The sequence below is a fragment of the Scardinius erythrophthalmus genome, assembly GCF_964197995.2.
Source record: "Scardinius erythrophthalmus genome assembly, chromosome: 23".
NCBI classification, from domain to species: domain Eukaryota; kingdom Metazoa; phylum Chordata; class Actinopteri; order Cypriniformes; family Leuciscidae; genus Scardinius; species Scardinius erythrophthalmus.
Genome location: NC_138243.1, coordinates 26,902,876 through 26,930,513, shown reverse-complemented (window position 1 = coordinate 26,930,513; position 27,638 = coordinate 26,902,876). Strand labels below are relative to the sequence as shown.

At 37.8% G+C, this 27,638-nt stretch overlaps 2 protein-coding genes across 2 annotated transcripts; one reads left to right on the top strand and one right to left on the bottom strand.

Annotated features, from left to right (window-relative positions):
• Positions 1 to 355: 355 nt before the first annotated feature.
• Positions 356 to 3,638, top strand: tlr8b (toll-like receptor 8b; the record flags this gene model as incomplete). The annotated part of the gene is made up of 1 exon (XM_081354018.1): positions 356 to 3,638. The coding sequence occupies one exon, from the start codon at positions 356 to 358 to the stop codon at positions 3,404 to 3,406; it is 3,051 nt and encodes a 1,016-aa protein (XP_081210144.1). The 3' UTR covers positions 3,407 to 3,638.
• Positions 3,639 to 23,027: 19,389 nt separating this feature from the next.
• Positions 23,028 to 27,387, bottom strand: nr2f1b (nuclear receptor subfamily 2, group F, member 1b; the record flags this gene model as incomplete). Its single annotated transcript, XM_081354029.1, has 3 exons — positions 23,028 to 23,921; positions 25,716 to 26,243; positions 26,982 to 27,387. 3 exons carry the CDS (start codon positions 27,385 to 27,387, stop codon positions 23,647 to 23,649), a joined length of 1,209 nt encoding a protein of 402 aa, XP_081210155.1. The 3' UTR covers positions 23,028 to 23,646.
• Between the last annotated feature and the right edge of the window lie 251 nt (positions 27,388 to 27,638).

The following is a 27,638-nucleotide window of genomic DNA, read 5'->3' as shown; positions in this document are numbered from 1 at the left end:
TTGTTTTCCAGATAAAACTTGAGACATTGAGGATGAGAGATGCCATGAAACCTGTCCAGGTTGGCATATACCCAATTTGACTAGCTTTTTTATTTTTTACTAAGTGACAGAAGAATTTGCACTAAAATGCTATAGAGGTTAATTGGATGCAACGCCTTTGACACCAACAACAAAATATGTGTTTCTCCTCCAATTTTAGTTGATATGTTTTTTTTCCCCCACTATGGTTAGTTTGCATTTAACAATGTAATTCCCTGCTCTTTATGACTGTGCTTCAGAAAGTAACTATGAATAATGGATTCTCTCAATCAATACGTCCTCTCATTCACAGGAGTCTCTCCACAATCTCAAGAAAATGATATTTGTGTTCATTGTGATATGTATCGTCCACTCGTCTCAAGGCCTCATCTGGGCTTGGAGAAAGCTTCCATGTGATGTGAAGCTTAACAACAGCTCTGTTGTCTTGGACTGTTCAGAAAGATCTTTGAAAAGAATCCCGAAAAACCTGATCTGGAATACAACTGAACTAGACTTTACGAAAAATGAAATACATTACCTCCCAAAGGATGCCTTCTGGAATCTGGCTAAAGTTAAACAGATAAACCTCAGAAAGAATCAAATTGAAAAATGCCTTGATAAAGACCATGGGATTTTCTCAAGACTGGCTCACCTGGAGACTTTGCTACTCGACAATAATAAGATTTCAGTAATTCCTAGAGATCTCCCTCCTGGACTGCAACGGCTGAGCCTCAATTCGAACTGTATCAAGAAAATTGGACCATCAGACTTTGTAGGAACAAAGAAACTCAAAGTTTTGACATTAAATAAGAACTGCTATCATAATGCAAGTATAGAACTGACAATTCACAATGAAACATTTAAACATTTACAGCTAACTGTGCTAGAACTGTCCAGAAATAGAATACAGAAAATACCGTCTGCTTTACCCAGATCCCTCAAAAAACTCTCATTTCTCTTAAATAGGATTGAGCAAGTCCATGCCTCTGACCTGAACAATCTAACAAACCTGAGAGTGCTTGATTTATCTGGAAACTGCCCTGTTTGTTCTACCGCTCCTTTCCCATGCACTACCTGTCAGACAAAGAATAACGCTCTACAGATTCATCCGGATGCTTTCAATGAACTATCCCAACTGCAAGACCTACGACTGTCTGGAAATTCTTTACAAACAATCAACTCGTCATGGTTCCGGAATCTTACTATGTTAAAGTACTTGTATCTTTCCTTCAACTCATTGATTAGTGAATTTGAAAGTGGACAATTCTTCAGTGTCCTCCCACAAGTGGAAGTTGTAGATTTCTCATACAACAATCCGTCTCAAACATTTTACCCAAGAATTAAACTCTCAAAAGGTTTTGCTAATTTGAAATCACTGCAAGCACTTCACATGGAAGGCTACATTTTCCACAATCTTTTTGAGGAAGATCTCCGACCTCTCTTCGGTTTGAGAAACCTATCCGTTCTAAACTTGGGAGTCAACTTTCTCCAACATGTCAATCTATCAGTGTTCAGGAACTTTCACAACCTGTCTTTGATTTCTTTGATTGACAACAGGCTAACATTTACAAGTCCTATTTGCAGACAAGAGTGTAGAAGTGGCGTTTTTTCTGATGATGATGATGAGGGAAACCGCCGCGAAGGCCCCTACATTCACACAAATGAACAGTTCGGCAATTACCCACCGTTTACCAAACCTGAGTGTCTGGCAACAGGACCAGTTTTGGACCTCAGTAGGAACAACATTTACCACATCAATCCAATTTTATTCACAGGAGCAGAGAATATCACTTGCCTCAATCTTTCCTCCAACTTCATTGTGTCATATTTCAATGGTACAGAGTTTGCTCACTTTCCCAATCTGAAGTACCTTGACTTGTCTAACAACAGAGTCTACATGCGTTCAGATTCAGCGCTGAATGAACTGAAAGAATTAGAAGTTTTGGATTTGAGTCACAACAAACATTACTTTGAGGTGGCGGGTGTCAGGAGCACTCTGACATTCCTGGAAAACCTTCAGTTCCTCAAAGTGCTGAATCTCAGTTGGAATGAGATAAATACGCTGACCAATAAGACTCTGCGGAGCGACTCGCTGAAGGAGCTACAGTTTCAAGCCAATCGACTAGATATAATGTGGAAGAAGGACCGTGGATTCAAAGGTCTTTTTAAGTCTCTTTCAAACCTAACACACCTCGATATATCATTGAACAAGCTTTCCGAAATACCCGACGATATTTTCAGCTATTTTCCATGTACGCTTAAATATCTTGGCATGAGCAGGAACACACTCACTGATTTCGAGTGGGAACAGCTCAGATATTTACCCCAGTTGGAGACTCTGGACCTAAGCAAGAACAAATTGAGTAAAGTCACTAGAAAACTATCAAAACATACAAATTCATTGAGGGTCTTAGACTTGAGTCATAATCTGATCGTCACGTTGAATCACAGCTTTCTCAAAAACGTCAAAAGCTTGATGATCCTTAATCTTGCTTTCAACCAGTTAAGACATATCAGTGACACATCCTTCCAGACAGGTAACGATCACTACCTACGCACACTTAACCTGCAGATAAACCCTATCCACTGCACCTGTGACCTTCTGGACTTCATTCTCTGGTTAGAGAAAAGTGACACAGTCCTTCCTCGTCTAGTAACGGACATCTTGTGCGACCTTCCGGAATCCAAAAGGGGATATCCAATGGTCAATTTGGACTTTAAAAATGCCTGCATCAACAATAGTATTGATCAAATCCTGTATCTACTCACCTCATCTATCATCATTGCCATGATGTCTACAACTATCGCAATACATGTGTTCTACTGGGACATATCCTACATTTATAATTTATGGAGAGCCAAAATTAAAAGTTATTACTTGAAGATGACTGACTGCACCTATGATGCCTTTGTTATGTATGACGCCAAGGATCCAATGGTGGCAGATTGGGTACTGAACCACTTGCGTTTTGAGTTGGAAGATAAAGGAAGAGGAGTTCGCCCACTCTGTCTGGCAGAAAGAGATTGGACTCCTGGTACACCCATCATGGATAACCTGAACCAGAGCGTACACCGGAGTCGGAAGACGATATTTGTGTTGACAGAGGGATTTGTTCACAGTGGGATTTTTAAAATAGCGGCTTTCCTGGCGCAGCAAAAGCTTCTGGAAGAGGGTGTGGACGTGATGGTGTTGGTATTGTTGGAACCGGTTCTTCGGCAGTCAAGAATCTTAAACTTGCGGCGCTGCCTGTGTGGACATAGTGTGCTGGAGTGGCCCAGAAACCCAGCGGCGGAAGGCTGGTTCTGGCAGAGCCTGAGAAACGCAGTTAGGTTTGAGAGTCAAGGTGTACAAAGCAAAATGTTTAAAAATTACTTCAGCGGACGATGAACTGGTAAAAAAAAAATAGACCTTTCTGTTTAAATACTTTTATCATTTTACCATTTGTGATTACCATTAGCATTGGTGAAGTTTTCACATTTATTTGTATTTGTAAATGTATTGTTTAAAATTGGTATATAAGAACTACATTCCCATTATGCTTTTACTACAACAACCATCTTACTATATATCCCTATTTTTCTGTACATTGGAAAAAAATAAAATTTGTTCAGAAAATAAATTAAGCAAATAAAAACAACTAATTAAATAAATAGAAAGGTAATGCACATTGCATATTTGGAAAAAGTAACACTGATGTTATGGTGCAAATTGATCAAGTAATGCTTTGCTTTACTAATGACTAAATAATCTGATAAATGTAACAAGTAACACATTACTCATTACCAAGTTCTTATCTAAAGAAACCAATGTGCCATGAGATTTTCACCATTCTGTTTCAAGAAGACCTTCCGAACCAATGCAGTCACTTCCTTCTTAAACTAATTTTAACAACTTCCCATTAGTCTCAGTTATGGTGCAATCAGAGTCACATTTGTACAGGAAATACTGTGATGTACTTTATCACTCTAGAGAACGATACAGCGTGGTGACAGATTTTTATCAGTGCCTTTTGTGGACTCGCATAGTTACGATACACAAACACACAGATACTCCAGCTCTCTACGTCCTTCCCTTTTTCATCTTTTATTCATCATGAAACCAGTGATGAAAAATTCATGACTCCAGGCAATGAAATGAATGCAAAATGAAAACTGTGGGTGTATAAAAAAAGGGTGAGAGAAATAATGTCTCTATCTAGGGTGACGCTGACACGAGGTGCGGATCACAGCGAGGGCAGCGAGTTCTGGAGAACAACTCTGCTGCTAACTCTCTCTATGGTAATAAAGTAGATAAACTTCTGATGGACCAGTTTCATTTCCAGCATTACGAGAAGCTAGGCTACAACACTGTGTGTTTGCTGAACAATATTGGACAGTATGATGAGCTTAACTGACCAAAAATCGCACATCTACTTGGGGGGATCCATGAGAAAGAAAGCAAAAACTTAGGCCCTTAAGTACATCATATGGAATACTTTCATGAATATATGAAGTAAACTTAAAGTCCCTTAATCTTACTGCAAAAAAATTAAAATAATCAATGGTAAAAGCAAGGGAAAATAGTGTAGTTCCATTTAAGACCACATAAACCATATATCTAAGAGCTGTCAAGACCCATATGGTTATAGCCAGAGCCATAATCACATTTGAATCAACCACATTCGTACATTAAAATAAACCAATTCGTACATTAAAATATTCATTTTATGTAGGACATAGGTCTATTTAAAAAAATCTAGACATTGAAATTATAAATAAAAATGGTTATGTTTGGAATAGCTTACTACCATAATAATATTGTTTGCTAGTATGAAATATGTAAAACAAAAAACAATATAGTATACTAATGTTTAAAACACAGGCCTTATTATTGTATACGGCATAGATCTACTGTTAATTCACATAAAATAAATAAAAAAACGACACATGAAGTGTAACTACTCAGTAACCAGTAGGCCTACTAGCAATCCATTCCGAACACAACCTTTGATTGTTGCCTAGTGCTTACCTCAGATGTTTACACAAAGTTTGCCACAAGAACTGAGGATGATGTAGGACAGATCCGTTCTGCGCATGACATGTAGCCTTTAGAGATCAGAGTCTTTAGAGTCTTCAGTGATGTGCTGTGAATGCAGGTAAGTGTACCTCCCTTGCATTGGGTTGTTTCAAAGGGCGTAAACATGTGTTGGTTTGGACAAGCCTGGGTAGTAGGCTACTCCATTGCTTAAACCTAAAAATGAAGCGTCCAGTTTTGCAAATGACTCAGAATTTGATATGCTGCCTGCACGCTCATTTAGCCTACAGTAAACTCCCGCCAATTAAAAAAAAAAAAAAAAAAAAGCCGCGTGGGCGAACCTGACAGCAGCGTTATCGAAAATGAAAAAAAGGGGGGAAATGTCATTTTGTTTTTAGTGGACGACCGCGGCTATCATCGTTTTGATTTTAATGATAAATATGAAGCAGCCAAATGTCAAACTGGTAATAGATCAATTTCTCTCAACAAACTTTTCTCGCCCATCTTTCTACACAGGCTAAACAACCACGTACGTAAACACGTCACACGATTACATCACTTTTTTACACTAGTAAGATAGTAAGATCTTTTGAAATCTTAAGATAACTTCATAAAATAACTTATAGAGTATTTGCAACTAAAGTAGGCCTATAATAAAGTAAAATATTATTTTATGGAAGCTTGTTTCCGACATGGAATATAACAATTTAAAAGATAATTGCAACTTTTTATCTCACACTTCTGACTTTTTTTCCTCACAATTATGAGGGGAAAAAAAATTAAGAAAAAAAAGTCAGTATTGTGAGATAAAAAAGTCTGATTTGCTAGATGGTGTCACAGACAAGGCTCAAACCTAGTCCCAGACTAAAATGCATGTTTGAGCTTACACTAATATATCTTAAAATATGTCAGTGCCATTGTTTTGTCTCAAGATGCACACAAGTAATGTTTTTTCTAAGGCACATTTATAAAAGCTACTTAAATGTCCTAATTGACCTAAGGCCTAATCCTGGCTTAGTCTTAGCCCAGTCTGTGAAACTGGGCCCTGAAGTCCAATTCTGAGTGAAAAAACAATTCTGACTTTTTAACTCGAAATCACGTGTTATAAAGTCAGAATTGCAAGATACTCAAAATTCGGAGAAAAGTTTATATCTCACAATTGCAAGAAAAAAAGTCAGAATTGTGAGATAAAATAATTCCATAATTATTAGATAATTTGTAAATAAAAAATATAAACAAGATACCATGAACTTGGCTCAGCTTATCGTTGCCTGCATATGCAGTACAGTACATTACCGTACCGAGCTCCAGGGAGCATGAACGTCACACTCTCCCTGGAGCGCCAGCTGTCAGTACACAGATGCCGGCCCCATAGGAACCTACACTGACCCCAGCGGTGGATGCACAGAGCCAACCAGCACACAGCTTCTGTGTAATGAGACAGGGCCTTTCCCTGACAGTCCACCCCTGAGTGAATACTGCGCCTGACATACAGCCACAAAGCGTGATGGTAGTCGTTTGACAACTCCCTCGTCACAAATTCAGAATACGAGCACAAACAAAATGCTTTCTCTAGCCATTACCATTGTTCTGTAAGTTGCTGGGACTCCTTCTGCTTGTGTTGTTGAGTTTTGGGGCCCGCTGAGACTTGAATGTGGGTGAACCCCACTGTAGTGTGAACATGAGTGTGTGTGGTCCTCCTGGCTTTTTAATTCTGCATTATTAAAGAGAACATGCTAGTGGCTAATTAGGCATTGATGCACCCCCCTCTCTTCTCATCGCCGAGTTAGCATCTCTCTGGTAAACTGATTGCTTACGTTGAGTTTTGTGCCGTTTCGCTGACATTGACCCCCGCCACAACACTCCAGATGCCATGCTGCGACGTGACTGGAAAGGCAGAGCAGGAGCTTGGAGGTTCTTATTCATTTCATTGGTTCATCAATGGGCCAATTAAATCAGTAAAAACAGAGAAAATTAAATGCATGACTAAGTTGTTGTGCCTTTACAGCCTTATTTTGTATAATTATTTTGGGTTTTTGGTCTTGGTTTCTAGTCATATCTAAAAAAAATAAAAAATAAAATAAAAATCTTTACATGTTAACTTTAATATTATTTTCTTGTTCATATAGATTTTTTAATCAAAAACATTGGCGAATCTCACAAAACCTGTCAGCACATGCCCAGCTCATATTTCACTAATAAGAATTTATATTTTATATAAAAATAAAGCCTTTATTAAAGCCAAAATGTCACAATAGTGACCGTAAAAAAGTGTTTCATTTCTAAGGCTATAAAAATGTTACTAAATGATCTATCAATGCATTTCCAGCAGATATTGAAATAATAAAGGGTCTCAATGAAATATGTGCAGTTTCGCATGTTTACTGTAAATTGTCACATGACCAGAGCTGTTTATTTCCTGTTTGCGCCAAGAGAAGAGGATGCCAGCAAGAAAGCTCCCAAAGAAAAGGGTGCTAAAGTATGTTAACATAAAGATAGGACATAGATTTTTGGTACATATCATGTTTAAGGTGTCTAGTATTGATATATGCATTTGCAATTACTCAACTTTGTTTAATGTGTTCATAGAACTCACAAACATGTCAACGGCAACAATAGTGACCGGTGGGATAACCCATTGTATCTACATACTAATACACATATAGGCTAACTGTTCTACCTTACTATCTACCTAATTTTACACACACACAGACACACACACACACACACACACACACACACACACACACACACACACACACACACACACACACACACACACACACACACACACACACACACACACACACACACACACACACACACACATGGTCACGTCTCTTCTGATGTCTGATCTCCACACACAAACACACACACACAGACACAGACACAGACACACACACACACACACACACACACAGACACACACACACAGACACACACAGACACACACACACAGACACACACACACACGATCACGTCTTCTCTGATGTCTGATTTCCACACACACACAGACACACACAGAGAAACACACACAGAAACACACACACACACACACACACACAAACACACATACACAAACACACACACACACACACACACACACACACTCACACATGGTCACGTCTCCTCTGATGTCTGATCTCCACACACACACCCACCCACACACACACAGACACACAAAAACACACACACAAAACACACACACACACACACACACACACACACACACACACACACACACACACACACACACAAAAACACACACAAACACAGTGCATAGGTCAAATAGACCTATATTAAATCAATACAATGGTTGATACAACACAGTTTCCCACCGGTCACAATTGTGACCGATCATAAAACACACTTTTTCACAAACTTTTCCATGAAAATTTCAAAAAATTATTATTGATTGTTTCAAAGGGATACTAATGACACATGATTTGGATATTTTTGTGTCTGGGAAAAATTTGGGATTAAATGGGTTAATCACCCCAATCTTGATGTATCTTTTTTTTTCTATACATGACAAATTTTTTCATTGGGGGGGGGGGGGGGGGGGTTAATGTGAAATGTGACTTGGAGGTATTTTCATGAGATGTATCATTTTCTGTATGAGTCGATTTGTTTTTGTGCTTTAATCAATTATAAAAAATAAATAAAATAAAAATCCATGCTAAACCGTGCGTCGATTTAAACTAAAACTTAAGACTCTTTTTCCTATTTAAGGCTGGATTTGTCTATTGGGAGAAAAGTGTTTTCCCATGGATATTGGGGTTTGCAGGAAAATTAGCATGTTTTAGATATAGCCAATGGCAGTCGACTCTATTATAAATTTAATATAGAGGGCATCCCTGAGAGACACACAAGATTTCTTTCCTTTTCTCGCTCTCTTTCTTTCTCTTTGAGTGTTTTGATTTGAATATCCTAAGGTGCCATGACCTGAGAAAGTATTAATGGCATCAGTGCCACTTTAAGTGGGTCATTTGGAGGTTCAGACGTATGAAATGCTGTCGCATTCTGGGGCAAATTGCTGCATGGCATGCGCATCTTTATGAGTGAACCAGACCATGTTACAGATTTGGAACGGTTTTATTTTAACTCTTGCTATTATTTTGATAGTTCTTAATAGGGATTTATTGCAGGATATAGAACCATTTGAAGTGTATCATTAATGGTGTTTGTTAAGGGTAACACTACTTTTTTTATTTATTATAGTTTTTGATACAGACATGAATGATACCTCAAATTATAACATGTAAAATAATTCCATAGATTTACATTGAAGGAGGGAAACTCAATCTTATTGCCAGTGTTGGGGAAAGTTACTTTTAAAAGTAATGTGTTACAAATCAATGTTGTGTTACTTCCTAAAAAAGTAACTAATTGCTTTACTTATAATGGAAAGTAGTTATGTTACTTTTGCGTTATGGCAAAGAAATGAATAATCTTATTTTTCAAAACTACTGCCTGGATCAACACAAAATAGGGGTCATTTGAAAGCTTAGATTCTGAACTTTACAATGCATTTACCCAATTTGATTAACTCTTAAGTGCTGAGTTATTTGCTGTTAAATAAAAAAACAATTGTACTATGTACTGTAATATGTCAAAAACATCATACAGCGTAATTGTTTTGGGCTTTGACTAAACTTGAGTGAGTTTTTGAACGTGAAGCCCTGCAAGACCCATATGTAAATAACAGATGCAGTTTATGTCACGTTTTTGTATGTAACTTCATAAAAAATGATCAGTTCATGGAAAATAGTACATCATTGTTTACAGCATGATTAAATAGAGCCCAAACTCACCATAATTAATCACTTATATCTAAATTGATTCCTCAGGGAGTTATAATGCAAATAAAACCCAACAGATGTAGCTAAAAAAAAAGGTAGGCTAGCTTTCACATGTTGTTTTCACACATAACTTCATGAAACATGCATAGATCGTGGAAAATCCCGATTAAAAAGAGGCCAAACTCAACATAATCCGTCACTCAAATGTAAATATATTGCTCATGGAGTCATGGAGGCAAAAATAGCATTCATGTGGCGTTTTTTGCTTGTAACTTCATGAAACATGCACAGATAATGGAAATGATGGCCAATTATAATTTACTGCAGATTCACACGATTTAAAAAGAGTAGTGGAACAAACAAAAATTTGTTTCCTCGTACCTTATTTCCTTCCTGAGATATTGCATGTCAAAATAGAAAGATATGTGAAATTTCCCTTAATAACACTTTTATTTTTTATCTTTTATCAGCAGTTTCTAAGCATGAGAATTTCCAAATGTAAAAAGTTTTCTATCAAACATTACCTACCTTTTGACTCTCCTTGCTTTAGTTTTACTTTTGTGAATGTTACTTGTAATGCGTTACCCCCCACACTGCTTATTGCATTAATACTTGGATTTATTTCAGATGTTTTACTAGTAAGAAGCTTGTGCTAGGAGTTGTATTCGTAAACCCGAGGAGAGTTCATGCAAAACTGTAAAAAAACCACTTCAGTGCCTGTTTTCCCTGTGGATTCATTGTCTTTCAGGATGAATACATTTTTGCTAAATGATAAAATTGTCTTCCTTCTCTGTAGGCCAGAATTAAAAAGGGACATTCATTTGAGAATAAACATGCTTGAAGGGGCTCTAAACACACTTCAAATACTCGCGTAACGTCTAAAGAGAGAAGGAATAGATAACACTGGCTTCAGATCTTTTGTACTACAGATCAAAATGGGACGCGCTCTAGCCTACAGCCTGTGGTAATTATCTTTATCTGAGAGCCAACAGTGTTTGAGTGGAGAGAGCCAGAGGGCGACAGTGCACGAGTTTACTGAGGAGTGAAGGATCATCACGCTGGCTTCAGGCTCTATGACGATCTCAAAAACCTTTAAACGTGTTATTCAGCTGAGCTATCTGTATCAGATACTATTGGGACTGGAACAGCACTGAAAAACCACATGCTTTTGTTTCATGTTTGTTTGCTGGATTTTGTGGATGCTGTTTTGATGTAGTTATTCATGTAGCGAGTATCAGTCAATTAATATCTCTTCCCTCGCACATTTTTCTCTCAAGAAAAAAAGACTCCAATAGAGTCTCTAACTTAAATTTGTGATGAAATATCTACAATCAAAATTCGTAACATTACTTATCAATTTCTCCCAAGACCAAATTGATATATATATATATATATATATACCAAAACATATATGTATAGCCTACAGAATATTCTCTAATAATAATGGATTTAATGTCATAAACTAACATAAAATGTTTAACAACATAAAAACTGTTTTCTAATAGTTAAATTTCATGATCAATCTACATTTTGCAGCTATCTACACAGTATAATACAGCATTTAATTAAATGTAAAAATTAAGATATATCCTTTATCTATGAATGAAACCATTCAATATTTTTCAGTGTTGAGACTGATTTTTGTACTATCATTTAGTGGTGCTAAAAATGTCTGTCCATTTCATTTTCTAAATTCAGATAGTGAACTGCACTAACATGCTGATAGATAGATAGATAGATAGATAGATAGATAGATAGATAGATAGATAGATAGATAGATAGATAGATAGATAGATAGATAGATAGATAGATAGATAGATAGGTAGATAGATAGATAGATAGATAGATAGATAGATAGATAGATAGACAGACAGACAGACAGACAGACAGACAGACAGACAGACAGACAGACAGACAGACAGGTAGGTAGGTAGGTAGGTAGGTAGGTAGGTAGATAGATAGATAGATAGATAGATAGATAGATAGATAGATAGATAGATAGATAGATAGATAGATAGATAGATAGATAGATAGATAGATAGATAGATAGATAGATAGATAGATAGAAACTACTGAAACTACTAAAGATAATATCAGTGGTTATTTCCAATAACCTCCCCTCATATTTCTCATCTCATCTGTTTTTACTTTTGTCTTCACACTTGCTCTCTCGCTCTCGCTCTCTCATGTTAACCTGTCGATGGCGTGTGCGGTGTGACTCTGACCTCCATCTGCCCATATGTGACTCTTCACCCTCCCACGAGACCCCTGCGCTCCGTTCTGACAGCCCGTGATTAATTACTCACCCTTATGATTCATGCCTTAGAAATATTTCACAATAATGGACAACAGGTGGTCCTTCAGGACATTATTTTAAAAACGCATATGTGTGTGAACCTGCTAGAATATGTATTCGGATGATGATGGAATGTGTGTATGAATGGTGATATATGATGATTTGATTTAAAGGGTTAGTTCACCCAAAAATCAATCTTAAGTTTATAAAGCGACGAGAATACTTTTTGTGCGAAAAAAAATAAAAAAAATAAATGTAAACATGATGAGGTCATGCAAAAAAAAACATGCAAAAAATGAACAGACATTCAGTGGGACAGCAGAGGTTTTTTTTTTAGGGTGGAGGAAAACAATAGATCTGAAGCCAAAAGCTTGTACCTAGTACCATTATTTGAGTTGTTCAACCAAACGGCAATCATGGAAACAGATCATCTCTCTAGACGAGGTGATCTTAGTATATCATAAAACACTGATCTCTAAAGAACATGTACTGACAAGCTTTTTTTTTTTTGGCAAGTTTTCATTTCCCGGGAGATGAAATGACATTTAAAGCTTCCAGAGTGCATGTGATCTCAAATCCAGCTCTCATTTGAACAATTACTGAGACAGAGCGCCATTAAGCACCATCAAAAGCATCCGTGACATGGTGTTTATAACCACAGATAATTTGGTTTTTGAATGCTTGTGAAGAAAATGAATGGGAATAATACTTGCATCACTAGATTCACTACTCTCACGTTAACAAAAACACGAGCATAAAATTTCCAATTTGTCTTTCCCCATAGACTTTATTCCACTATTCATTTCCTTCTCTCTGGGCCTCGAGTTTTTTCACGTAGTATAACTGCGTAGCGCCTCTGTGTTGTACGTCACACGCATCACACACATGACCAGCGTCGGCCAATAGTGAGCCTACGTGTGACGTATAACACAGAAGCGCTGCGCTGTTTTACTACGTGAAAAAACTCGAGGCCCAGAGAGAAGGAAATGAATAGTGGAATAAAGTCGTTCTTTTTTTTCTTTTTTTGCGCACAAAAAGTATTCTCGTCGCTTTATAAACTTAAGATTGAGCCACTGGAGTCTGTACTATATTAACGATGTCTTTAATAACTTTTCTGGGCCAGCAAGTTAAGGTGTCCATAAGCCTGTGGAGGAGTGAGACAGTTCTCAGATTTCATCAAAAATATCTTAATTTGTGTTCCGAAGATGAACGAAGGTCTTACGGGGTTGGAACAACATGAGGGTGAGTAATTACTGACAGAATTTTCATTTTTGGGTGAACTAACCCTTTAACTTTCGGTGGTCTAGTCTCCACTTTTTGTTATTCGCTAAAATGTTTTGAAGAACTTCGCATTTTTGAAAGAAGGATGGCAGGTTATGTGTAGAAATAAAAGTCATTAATTCATTTTTGTACTTTAATTAAGTTTTAATCAACTTAAAAATCCAACACTTTCTTCTATCTCCGTTAAATATGCAGAGAAAACTAGAACTAAGACATTTATAGGTTGATTCTCATGAAATTCCCATGCAAATAATACTGTGACTGTGGAACATTGCTGTTTTTAAGCATCTTGACATCTTTCAACCAATTGTGTGAGTTTGAGAAACCTGTTTGAAAGCAGTTATTATTTTTGCAATTCCATTTGGTGGCACTAGTGGTGCAGAAATGACACAATTAAGCTTTAAAACTAGAGATAATTAACATTTTCTGAAGACAAAATTTGTTGTCCTTGCACATGCAATGTTGGAGTGTGCTTGAAAATTTTCAGTATTTGCTCTTTCTTTGCTGTTACAGTCTGAGTGCTTTATAGGGTGCTCCAGGTGGTTTCTAGGGTGTTTTAGATGGTTGCTATAAATCTCCAAGGGGTTTCTAGGGTATTCTAGATGGTTGCTATGGATCTCCAAGGGGTTGCTAGGGTGTTCTAGATGGTTGCTGGGGTTTTATAGGTTGTTTGTTGCTTTTCACCCATTCTATCATCCACCCCTTGAAAACTGTAAGTCCAAAAAGAAGCTTAACAGACAAGCAAATTGAGCACAAATGGTGTAGGATGAGCTGCATGCAAACTTTTAACACTTAAGGCTTAATCACACCAAAGACGATAACTATAACAATTAACAATTGTTAAAAGTTTTAATAATCATTCTAATTGAGAACAGTGAAGTCCACACCACACCACAGCTATAACGATAACGACACAGAAAAACGATATCATTGGAATCAATTTCGGAACGATTATTTTTCCAGCTGACGAACGATAAAAACATTGACAGCCAATCAGAATCCATCCTGCTGTAAAGCGCTCGAGCGTTTAAAGCGACAGATGACAAAACTGCAGCTCTAAGTGGATGCTAATGTAGTTATCGCTATAGTTAATAATATGAATAGATATAATAGATATGACAGTAAGTATATGATAGAGGTATTAATAATAGGGATGCTTGTCTTAGCAAACCAGTAATACCTAATTATTTAATTTAATAGTTAAATATTTTTATCATACTAATATTTCAATAGTAAAACGCTCCTTTTTAAAATGATATTCTTAAATTCCCCTTGAATGAATTGAAATGTCCTGTCAGACATAAAAATGCACTGAGTTTTGTGTTGCAAAGTCTTTTGTGGATTGGCACACACACACAGTCACACCTCATGACTTTATTGTCTCCTTCATGTGTGATCTGTTGGAGGGCCTTTCATTTGCATCGCCCAGGGCAAAGTTTCCCTCTGGCAGTGATCCGTGGATCCGGCTGGGCCACTCACCTCTGTGTGATGAATCCTGCTGCTGCTCCCACAGACACTGGCACACGGAGTTCAGCTCTGACAGCTCACACACAACACCACTCTTCATTTAGCTCGTTCAGATACAAAGCCTTAGGAAAAATCATAGTTGAGATCGCTTTAATGCCTTACCGTCATTTATTTTCCTTTTGAACAACATGCATCGTTCACAGTAAGCACAAGAATGTGCTTTAAAGTCGGATGTTGTGACTGCCTTTTCTTCCCTATTGTGATCTGAGTGAAACGGCTTCTTGAACAAGAAAAAATGTAGGGCAGGATTTTCTTTTGTCCGTCAGGAATTGATTGGATGGTTGTGGTTTGCTATTGGTGGATCTCATTTGAGTGACAGGTTGCCCCGCCCTCACGCCAGTAAACACATCATCAGAGATAAAAATAGATGTCGCTGCAATAGGAGGGAAAGATTTGTTGAATAAAGATTACGAGGACATTTTTGAAAACGAATGATGTCATTTATATTAAATACTGCAATATTCTAATATATTACAAGGAAACAAGAATTGTCTATTTTGATTTCATGCTGACTTTATGTAAGTAAATAATGTTGACTTTAAATGAAACTCCACTGAGCAATAAAATATTCCACTGAGAGTTACATCAATGTCATAGCTGCATGACAGATGTACCAGAACGCATTTCAAATCTCATTATATTTCATTTCTGATGCTTCAAAAAGGCAAGCGGCAAATGAAGCGGATCAGTCTGTAGGTGTTTGTCGGATCTATTAACAGCACAAGCTCTGATAATAACCTCTCTGTGTTGAAGGGAAAAAATCTCCCTCTTTTCTTTTATACCAAGGACAAGCGCGTGGCGCGACTGGTTCAGACATACAGAATCCATTTCAGAGAGCCTGGAGGGTGAACAGACAGCGCAGGTTCATAAAACCCTGCAGAAGTTATTCTCAGAACGGAGCTTGTGCAGACTTCCAAACATTCGCATTTGAGGAATACGGATGAGTGGAATACATAAGTTCCACTAAGAACTGTTTAGTTCTTTAGTAAACAATGTCAAAGCGTTACTTGCAGTGTACTGCATATTTGGTGAATTGTATTTTTATTTTTTGTACTTTAATAGTTTTACAATATTATTTGCATCAACTTCTAGGTGTAATGTAGTTTCTCAGTCGTCAGGGATGTTGTCTCTTGAGATACGTCAATGTCTCCTCATTGTTAATTCCTCCTTTTTCGACATTCTTCTGTTCATGGAGGTTGCACTGCAACCATATTTTTATTTCTGAGTGAAAGAGAATCGCCTCACTCCAAATGTATTTCTCAGTCAAGTCGCATAGAGGATACCACATGACTCCAGAATGAGGTCTTTTGAAGGCCAGTGGTTCCTTAATTAGAAAGAGATTCGACTTCAAAGAAGCAGAAAGTGGATTAATGCATGTCTGTGCCGAGAAGCAGAAGAGGTGAATGGGGATCCATTCTAAAAGTTTGGAGAAAACTTCATTGTAAAGTCATGATCTTTGTTTTTGGAATTAATTAATGTCGGAAAAGTAGAAAAGGAGGTGTTAAAATGATATCTCGACTGTTTGAAAGTGTATTTGTCGTGTGTTGGGTTTAACTGTAATATTAATGTATTAAATATAAAGTGATAATGAGGACAGATTGCAGCTTAGCTTGAGAATTATAATTGAATCAAAAGCAAATGTGCTATTTTAACAGTCACTATCATCACCTTCTATTTGGTGTCAGTTTGAGTGGATGTTTGAGCATGTGTGTGCGTGTTTGTGACACTAATGAGTGGGCTGCCGACAAGCTGTTGTCTAAAAAGTTGTGGGCCCCCCAGTGCGTAAAACTGTGTTAGAGCCGGGGATAATCCCATGACCCTGCAATGACCTCATCAATACAGTTACCTTAATATTAAACTGTATACTGTCTTTTAAAACACTGATTTTGGAGTGTCATATTTGATACATTTGTAGGCAATGCAGTTGAATCGGGCTGCATTGTTTTCAATGACCAAAAATGTAGCTGAATTAATGTTAAGAACTTTGCGCAGACACAATATTCAGCACACATTTGTGGAGACCGTAACTAGAGGCTAATTCATTCTTAATGTTCTTGTGCATGGGTTGATTGGTCCATAGGAACACGTCATTATCAAGCCGTCTGGAGCGGATTAGGGACAATGTTCTGTGCAAGACGATGGGCATTACGGGGAAATCCATGTTTACTTCATTAGGAGGATTACTATAGTTGGGAGATCCGAGGAGAGAACATTCTATCAACACTTATTACCAGTATGCCAACACGTCACACACCGGTGATTTAGTTAAAGCGTTACTGGGTTAAATGAGGGATTCTGGCCTACATCTTGTTATAATCACCATTTTGTTTTTAAAGGGATAGTTCACCCTAATATGAAAATTAATTAATTAATCATTTACTCACCGTTGTTTTAATGCCATATGCCCTTCTTTTTTTTTATGGACCACAAAAGGAGACTTTTCAACAAACAAATGTCGCTCGTCTCTAATGCCAGTGAATAGCATCAAGCTTTTGAAAAAAAGATGCAAAAGTAACACAGAATGGTCCAATGCTACACGTGTCGTATATCCCATAGGATAGGGTTTGGTGAAAAACAAACCGAAATTGAATGTTTTAAAATCTTAACTTGGCCGCTGGTCTTCAGTGAACGTGTTTGTGTGACTCTTAGCACCGCAGTTCACTCCGCTTCGCCCAGAAAAAGCACACAAGTTCTGAGAAATCCAGATTAACAAAAACATAAAACGCCTAGAAATTCCAAAAAAGTATCCTTTTCTCACTGAGTCAAATATCTCCTTGTCTGATAACAGTCAGAATGAGAGTTGACAGATGTGACCGCAATAACTTTTTGTTATGACGAACACAACAGATATATATATATATATCAGGGAAGAAGGTGTATGGATTGCATGCCGTTGGAATATATGTCACGTGTCGCATCAGAACATTCATTGATACTTTTGTATCTTTTTTTGAAAAAGCTTGATGACGGTCGCTATTCACTGCCATTATATGGACAAACGTGAGTGGGATTAGAACAATTAGAACAACACCAGGGTGAGTAAATAATGACTTAATTTTCGTTTTAGGGTGAACTATCCCTTTAAGTTGTTGAGTCTTTTGTAAAAATCACTTGCAGGTAAATTGGGACATGTTTTACCATTGAGATGACTGTGGAAAAACGTCCCAATTATCCTGAATTAACCCCAAGTAACAAAAGCCTTTATGATGTCATCTTCCAGGTATCGTGACATCATTTTGGTGGCAAAGCAACAGCACAAGCATCACTAGTTAGCAATGGATTTAAAGGGTTAGTTCACCCAAAAATGAAAATTATGTCATTAATGACTCACCCTCATGTCGTTCCAAGCCCGTAAGACCTCCGTTCATCTTCGGAACACAGTTTAAGATATTTTAGATTTAGTCCGAGAGCTTTCTGTTCCTCTATTGAAAGTCAATGGACGGCAAACTGTTCACGTCCAGAAAGGCAATACAGACATCATCAAAGTAGTCCATGTGACATCAGTTTATCAAGCAACGAGAATACTTTTTGTGCGCAAAAAGTAAACAAAAATAACGACTTTATGCCACTATTCATTTCCTTCTCTCTGTGCCTCGAGTGAGTTCGCGTAGTGTTTCAGCGTAGCGCGTCTGTGTTGTACGTCACACGCATCACACATGACCAGTGTCGGCCAATAGTGAGCCTACGTGTGACGTACAACACAGACGCGCTACGCTGAAACACTACGCGAACTCACTTGAGGCACAGAGAGAAGGAAATGAATAGTGGCATAAAGTCGTTATTTTTGTTTACTTTTTGCGCACAAAAAGTATTCTCGTCGCTTGATAAACTTAAGATTGAGCCACTGATGTCGTATGGACTACTTTGATGATGTCTGTACTGCCTTTCTGGACATGGACAGTATGCCGTCCATTGACTTTCAATGGAGGAACAGAAAGCTCTCGGACTAAATCTAAAATATCTTAAACTGTGTTCCGAAGATGAACCGAGATGGGTGAGTCATTAATGACATAATTTTCATTTTTGGGTTAACTAACCCTTTAACGAATTCTGTGTGGATGGAAATCATATATTACATTTTTAAAATAATTTCACCATTTTGGTTTTAAGCTGTTTAGTCTTTTGAAAAATCCCTTAACAAGATCCTTGAAATCATCTTCCAGGAAGTGACAAGTTTTGGTGGCAAATCAACAGTACAAGTATCAGTAAGTCTCATCAATGGAATTCTGTGAGTTCTGAAAGTTTGTGCACTTTCATACTGTAGAAATATTTGATTAAACACAAGCATATTCATTTTATTTTTAAGTTACAGAGTCCAAATGTGCTGCATATGAGGACTGACCCAGTTATCATCGTATCGTTTTAAACTGCAGAACACTATTTTTGCATGTCTTAAACAAATGCATATCATATGTTTGTATATATTCTTATGCAGTGGCAGTTCTGTCCATGTTCATGTGTGTAACTTCTTGTAAAACAGATTATGTTTGAATAGAACGCTTGGACAATTAAAACATGTATCAGATGCATTCAGGCCAAGTTAAAAAATGAACAAAGGCTGATAATGGGCCAGACAGTGAAGTGCTCTGTAATTACACCAGCAGGACATAATTGACTGCAGAAGAAGAGACGATGTCTGATAATCAGTGAGCAACAAAAGAGCAGGTATCCCTGATCGTCCGAGAGACAAAGACAAATTAACCTTGTTGATCAAAGATTGCTGGCTAAGATCGGGATTTCAGAATGGGCTTCTTTTTCAATTCAAGAGTAAGAGTATGAATTAATTTAGCCACATACTAACTAATATTGTGAAATGTTATTACAATTCAGAATAACTTTTTTTTAAAACCGCAATATATTCCTGTGATGCAAAGCTGAATTTTCAGCATCATTACTCCAGTCTTCAGTGTCACATGATCCTTCAGAAATCATTCAAATATGCTGATTTGCTGCTCAAGAAACATATCTAATTATTATCAATGTTGAAAACAGTTGTGCTGCTTCATATTTTTGTGGAAACTGCATGCGATACATTATTTTCAGGATTATTTGATGAATAGAGAGTTCAAAAGTACAGCATTTATTTGAAATAGAAATCTTTTGTTATATTTAAAGGCACACTACGCAAGATTTGTACCTTAATATAACAGAAATCATTTCGATGGTAAACGAACTCGTAGTAGGGCGAATCATCCCGATAGCAAAGTGGAGGGGACGCCGCTGCATGCAAAACCAGCAATGCAGGTTTGAGAGGTGGCGCCCCGACAAATCTGGCGAGAATCACGACTTGCTTTACGGCACGACGTCACATACATCAACAACATATGAAGCAGCCTCTATGGAGGACACTAGCACGCATTTCAGACGTCAATCATGGCAGAGTCAACGAAGAAAGCGCGGTCGGAAGAGTGCAGAGACGGCTCTGCGTGAGTGGTATTTACGACAGTAACGTTAAACACAAGTACTCTGAGAAAAATGGAAACTAAGTGTGCCTTTAAGCCCCTTTATCCTCACTTTTAATCAATTTAATGTCCTTGAATAAAGGACACCTTTAAATTCAAACAACAACTTCTGCATCCCGTTTGTTACCAATATGAATTGAATTGGAATTTAAAAGCCATTCTCATAAATGTCCGTTGGCTGTAAATCTAGTCAGCCATTCGACTTAAAATCCACTTAGGACATAGTACGTGGAATCTGCAAGTGAGCTAATTAAGCCAGGCCTAGGAATACAATAAATACTGCATTAAAGTCTTAAACTAGGATTTGGGGTTCCCTTCGATTTCTGTGCTAGAAAGCCTATTGTCCATACCATAGGATCCTGGATTCTACAGATGACACGTCCTGTTAACTTGATTCATTTAGACAGCATTCCTGTCTCCAGATTGTGCCATAAGCCCCCTTTCCTGGTAGTCCTGCTCTATATGTCTTTACAGGTTGCTAATCCAAATAAGTCCAGTAAGACTTTAATGCTGCCCATGACAGGAAGACCCATATTTACATGCCCCATGACCTTTAAATCGGATCTTTAATTTTGCTGACGTACTTTTTTATTCATATTTGCAGGACATCACATCTGCACTCAGAAACCACAGCTTTCTTAACACTATTTTACTCACAAGTGTCTATATGTTTGCATTCTCACACTAGCTCCTTGGACACAGTTTCCTCTGACAGCCGTACCCTTGATCCGAGCACGTATACTAACTTCCAACAAAGAAGTGCCGTGGCCATCAGGAATCCCCCTGTGGATGAGCCTGTGCTTTATTCTGAGCTCCAGTTCTCCTCACGGGTCCCCAGGCGCCGCTGGGGTCACGGCTAGCCCAGGCACGGAGTCAGCGATTCATCTGAGGTGCCACGAGTTCATGATCCACCTCAGGAGGAGACCCACACATGATGAGAGAGGCGCGGGGTCACGGGGTTCACACAGACGGTCGCAATAACTAGAGACTCTGGCTGTCAAGACTCCACACGGAAGAACACACACAGGTTATCTGGGGAGATGCTCAGACTTCACATACTTTTTTTTTAAAGAAAACTGGTGTCTCCAAGCAAAGGTTATGTCAGATTTAGCCCACTTCTGGGGACAATTTTGTCACTAAATTACATAAGCAAACAAAATAAGTAAAAATAAAATTAAGCTGTTCAAATATTGTTGTGAGATATAAAAAAGATATAAAAATCCAAATAGGTTGTTACTTTCAGGTAATTTTCAGTACACTGACTTTATTTTATTTCTTGCCATTGTTGCGCATGCGTATTTCATACTATAATCATTAGTACGACAGATAGGCCTAATAAATAAATAAGTTTAAATTTAATCGATAGGCCTATATTAAAAATCCTTATTAAGTGAAACACCTGACGACAGTTTATTTCGTGGATAAACATGTTGGTTTGGGAAAGAATTTCTTTAAAAAAAAATTACATTTCTACAACAAAATGTACATTTTTGTTTCTGATATATTGACGGACATTTTGTCGTTGTAGCTAATGAACGTTGTAGGCTAATGGATTATTTTTTGTTGTTGTTTTTTTTTAAATGAAAACACGCGTCGACTTAATTAAATTATTTCATTATCACGACTGGAAACTTTCATTTGAAAGAAAATGCTTGATAAATTAAAGTAAGGTGGTCAGAAAAAAACGCCTGTATCAAGCTAACACTTTAGATATCAGTACACAGCTATTATGCATTGTAGGCTACCCTACAATAAGATATATTCATAAATTATCATGGCTAAATATAAATGGCAAAACTGTCTCTGGAAAATAAAAGATAAACAAGCGATTTCAGATAGCTATGGCACATATCAGCCCATAAGAAAGGGCACAAACTAGTCCAATTACAATGAATCTCGTTTATTTGAAGCCTGATCTGATTAATGTGATAAGATCACAGCGCTTTCCTGACACCTCTGTGCAAAACACATCTCACCTGTATCATCGGTCTGTGAACTGATCAGATAAAATTCGAATATTTCTGATAAACATGAGCCTTTACAGGACAAACGATCTGTCTTTTTCAAGGTTAGATGGAAAAATATCGTTTCAGGCATATTTTAAAGAACCATCAAAACGAGTTGCCTATTTTAGAAAGCGGCATTTGATGTATTTATAAGCCTAAGGTATTCAGCTGCGATTTTCTATTTCTTACTCTATTCAAAGTTAACTTTTCGCACTAACTTATTTTATATATAGGCTATTTATAATTTAACGTAGGCAACTGAAGGCGCAAACGTGTATTTTTCGTCTAAAAATGCATGAAGAACATTCACATTATATTTGTCATGAGAAACAACTCTATTTTGTTGCATTGCGCGTGTTAAATGATTGCATATAAATCAAAATATTCCATATTTTTGTAAATATTAATGACCTGCTAATAGTCTAGTCTCATGCCTTTATGGGCTTTTAGTTTCATTGCATTGGTGTTCACAGTTCCTGAAACAGATCTCAAAACATTTAAAGCGCTTAAAGCATGACAAGACCACAGCGTGATGAAAATGAACATCACTTTGTCTCTCAAAGTTATGAAAACTATCTTTATTAGAAAAAGTCAAAACAAAAGCACATTTACGCACGAAATGATTAATGAAAATCGTTTAATCAAATGTTTCATCCATCGTACATCAAATCCAACATCGCCCACCCTGATCATTTAAGGGTTTGAATTGTAATACTTAATACCGAGAAAAATGTTGAAAAATACATCAATCACATTTATTGTCGAGCCTCAGAAAAACATAACCGTAAGTGCTGTGGTTGATTGTTTAGACACAGGAAGATGATGAGCAGGAAAATAAATAGCCTACAGCAAAATAAATAAATGTTAAATCCATTGTCTCCGCGAAACAAACGTGGTATTTGTTGAAGGTTTTTTAGGGTAACACCAATAGTGATTTTATTTCTGTTATTTTGGATCAAAGCATATATGTATATACGCTACCCCCTCGTTCAAATAACTAAATCAAGACATTAAAATATCGACAATTACACTGTGAGGAAATGAATCAAACGTTATTTTGTAAAGTCTTTATGGCACATATGATGCTTCACTGTTAAAAGTAGAGATCAGGAGAAAGAGAGTAAAGATATCTTCACATTTTCACAATATCATTGCTATATAAATCGACACTGAGTGAGAGAGATTTCAGTTTCATCCAGTACGTTTTGCTCACCAAATGCCCATCATCTTCATCTCGCTCTCATTGAATGGACATATAGGGCCAGTTGAAACTGCTCCCAGATAGCAGCATATCCCTGATGAGCGTCTCGATGGGGGTTTTACCCACCAGTCGAACGAAGAAAATCTGTTCTATGACGGAGGAGGAGACCATGCGGAGCGCGGGGAGTCTCAGCAGAAGCTTGCCGAAGCGAGTGGGCTGGTTCGGGTACTGGCTCCTCACGTACTCCTCGAGCGCACACTGGGATTTCTCCTGAAGACCTTCTATATGCGGTACGTCTGAAAGGCCGCACGCATCTGCACACAAATACAGATATAAGTCAGATATGAACTCACATCATTCAGAAGGATAACATATAACTGCGACTCTAAATATGCACACACTTCTAGAGTTATTTAACATGATTGTGTAGAAAAAGACAGCAAGAAATATCATATAAAGTGTTATTATTTTCTTAAACCGAATTAATTTAGCCTATTCGTTCGAAAATCGAATTGTGTCATTCAAACAGGCTTCATTCTATACAACTATTTTCCTTTCAAGAAAGCATTCGCCGTATTAAACGAATGTGTTTCAGTTTAATTTCGTAATGTTTCTGTTATTTAAACGATGAAATAGATGAAATAGAAAATATGTTGGCTATAGGTAGCTGCAATGAATTACCGAAACGAATTAAGCACTTGGTGCTGCAGTATTTAGGCCTATAGGATATATTCAAAAAGTTGAAAAGAGAGTAATAGCTATAATTAAAACAACAATAAGAAACTCCTCGAATTCGAAATAGCCTACACTGTTTTATGTTGTAGCCTAGCCTATACTTTCCATTTCTATAGAATAGGACTCTGTATTTAACCAGCCTATATAGACCTTATTCACAGCAGCGCCTTGATGTTTAACGGTAATGGAAGCGAGGCTGTGAGGTACAGACAGCTCTTCCGTATAGCCTACTATTATTTGATGTGTTTTTGGATTGCTCTGAAAAATCTTACACTAACGCTTCAGTTTTCTTCAGTAAGGTTAATATTTAAGGAAGTTTGATATCAGCATGTCACTTAGGGTCTACCTTTTCTGTCAGTAGCCAACTAACGTTAGGCCTATTATTTCCGGGCGCATTCGGTCAATCGTCTGGCGACATTTTAAACAAAATACAAAATATTTTTTGCGGTATATTTGTGGAGTGTATATTTATAACAGGCCGGTAATTAAAAGTAAATCTAGGACTACTTCTGTTTTGTCGATGTGTCATGTGATCCTAACTGAAACAGAAAGTGCTCGAGCTATATATGCTGTTGCTATAGTAACCTCCGTAGACATGCGCGAGCTTATGTTTTGCGCACTCTACCTAAAACTTGCATTCGAACTTTGCTGGTTGTTTAAAATTTATATATATTTGAAACAGCTTTTGGTTACACTTTATTTCAAGGTGTCAGTATTACAGTTTAATTATATATTTAAGTACTGAGTAATAATTATTAACTATAGGGTTAGGGTTAGGATGAGGGTTTGGTTTAGGGTTTAAATGCATGCAAACATGCATAATGTAGCTACTGCTACAGTAACTACATGTAACGCGTAACAATGATAAAATAAAGTTAAAATAAAGTTAAAATAAGGGGGGGGGGGGGCTAACATGCAAGGCTCCATTCAATTAAGCACTTTGCTAAGTTATGAAATTATGAAAGCAGTTCATATTTATCGGGTCACATTTTAAAGGACTAAATGTAATATTTGTAGGACTTGTAGGACCGAAAAGGATAATTTAGACCTAAAACATTAAAGTTGATTAACACTTTACTGATGCGAATGTTTTCAAACATACAATTAGCCTAAATGTTTGTGTTAATGTTTAACATGATAACATGTAGACTACATGGGTTATTGAGTAATACTCAAAATAATAGCCAAAGAAAAAAATATGTATATTTTTAAACAACCTACACACGCCTTTAATCTGATTGTGCACAGATGGTAATTTTGACAGATTAATATTCTGTTTGAAACAAACACCGCGGGACAAATAGGATTATCTTATAGACACGCTCATTAAAGTGTACAATACGTTTACTCGATCTTGAATGATTCGGGCCTACCTGATGTGAACAGCACTATTGCTTTGGCACAGCTGTATTCGGCGGAGTCCACCTGCAGGGCCTTCAGCTTCTCCACCTGCTCCTGGAAGAATCGGATATGATCCATGAAGGCCACGACCCGATCCGCGGACATTGGGGACGCGTGAAGTCCAGCGGCGGCGAGGAGAGGAGCCACGTGGAGCGGCATGGAGCACTGCGCAGCGTTCAGAACAAAAAGTTCACTCCAGGTGAGTCTGAGGAGAGACACCTGATCCGTGATTTGAAGGTCAGGAAAGAAAGGGATGTTCCTTGCCCATTCCACCGCACTGAAGAGCAAACGGGCCGCCAGCTCGCAGATGTTCTCTATGCCCATGATGTTGCCAGACTGCATGCACTGGTTTCCATATCGTGAGGCTGGATATGGTTCGGCCCGAAGCAGAAGGGATATGTATCCGGATAGGTAGCATTGGCCATTCAGGTGGTCTCCATTGGTCAGCGCGTAATGGCTCGGGTTCGGCTGGTTTGGTGGCATTCTTCCTCGCTGAACCGCTATCAAAACAGGAGGAGATGGAGAAGAAATGTGCAAGCAAATAACATATAATATTATGTGCACTGCAATCATTGGAATAACGCTATCTATCTATCTATCTATCTATCTATCTATCTATCTATCTATCTATCTATCTATCTATCTATCTATCTATCTATCTATCTTAATATTAAAATACTGTTGATTGCATACAGTATATACATTACTGCTGATATGGTGTTAAATCATAAATAAATTATCTATCTATCTATCTAACACTGCTTACACAATTAACTGAGTGCAATCTATGAAAACACAAGACTGAAAGTAACTACTGCAATGCTCTTAATATTTTATGCAGTTTTTCACTATAAAGAATATGAAATGTATTATTGTATCTGTGGTATATTGAGACAATAAAGTAACTTTTCCTGTTCAGTGATTGATTGCAGGCTAACTCAGTAGTCTTGAGTTATTACTTGCATAAGTTGCTTTATAAATAATATTATTACATTAAGAATCATTTAAAAAAGCTTTTTGATTATAAGGCATTTTTATGCACAAAGACAAATCCTTTACTTGTATTGCTTTTAAGCAAGCTGGTATGTGTTTGATAATTAAAGTTTGATAATAAAAAAATACATATATAGCTATTGTTTTTTAATATCTTTATTTTTGTTCTGTCTTTCTTTCTTTCTTTCTTTCTTTCTTTCTTTCTTTCTTTCTGCTACAAAAGACAAAACCCAGTGCACACTCACCTTCGCGTCTCATGCCCACTTTCAGGCATTTCTTCAGGCGGCAGTACTGGCACTGGTTCCTGTGGTGCTGATCCACCGGGCAGCTTCTGTTGGCACGGCACGTGTACGTTAAGTTCCGCCGAACACTCCGCTTGAAGAAACTTTTGCATCCCTCACACGTGAACTGTCCGTAGTGCTTCCCGCTGGATTTATCCCCGCAAACAGCGCACTCAATGTGCTGCTGGTTCTGGGCTGAGTTCTGCCCTTTATCCTCCGCGGAGGGAAGTCCGGTGTTTGGAGAGTGCGCGGCTGCGCTCAAGCGGTGGTGCTGGGGGTGGTCTCTCCCCGGTCCGCTCGGCTCATCCAGAGATCCCCCCGGTGGCAGTTCCTCCTGCGGATCTCTCCACACGCTCACCACCATGGCCATGGCTGGACTGCGAACCTTTTACGCGTATTCTCCAGAATTATTCAAGATGAAGAAGGCCGGTCGTGTTTTATCCATGCAGAAGAACCTATTGATGTGGAATGCGCTTCGAGGAGACTGAAGATATGTGTCCAACAAGTTCAGCCAGCCAGAGAAGATTGCACATCAAAAATCACGCCGATTTAAGGAACTCCGTGTTGGTGATGTCTTGGTGCGTAAAAGGGACAATCGGAAACCCCAAATGAATCAGATCC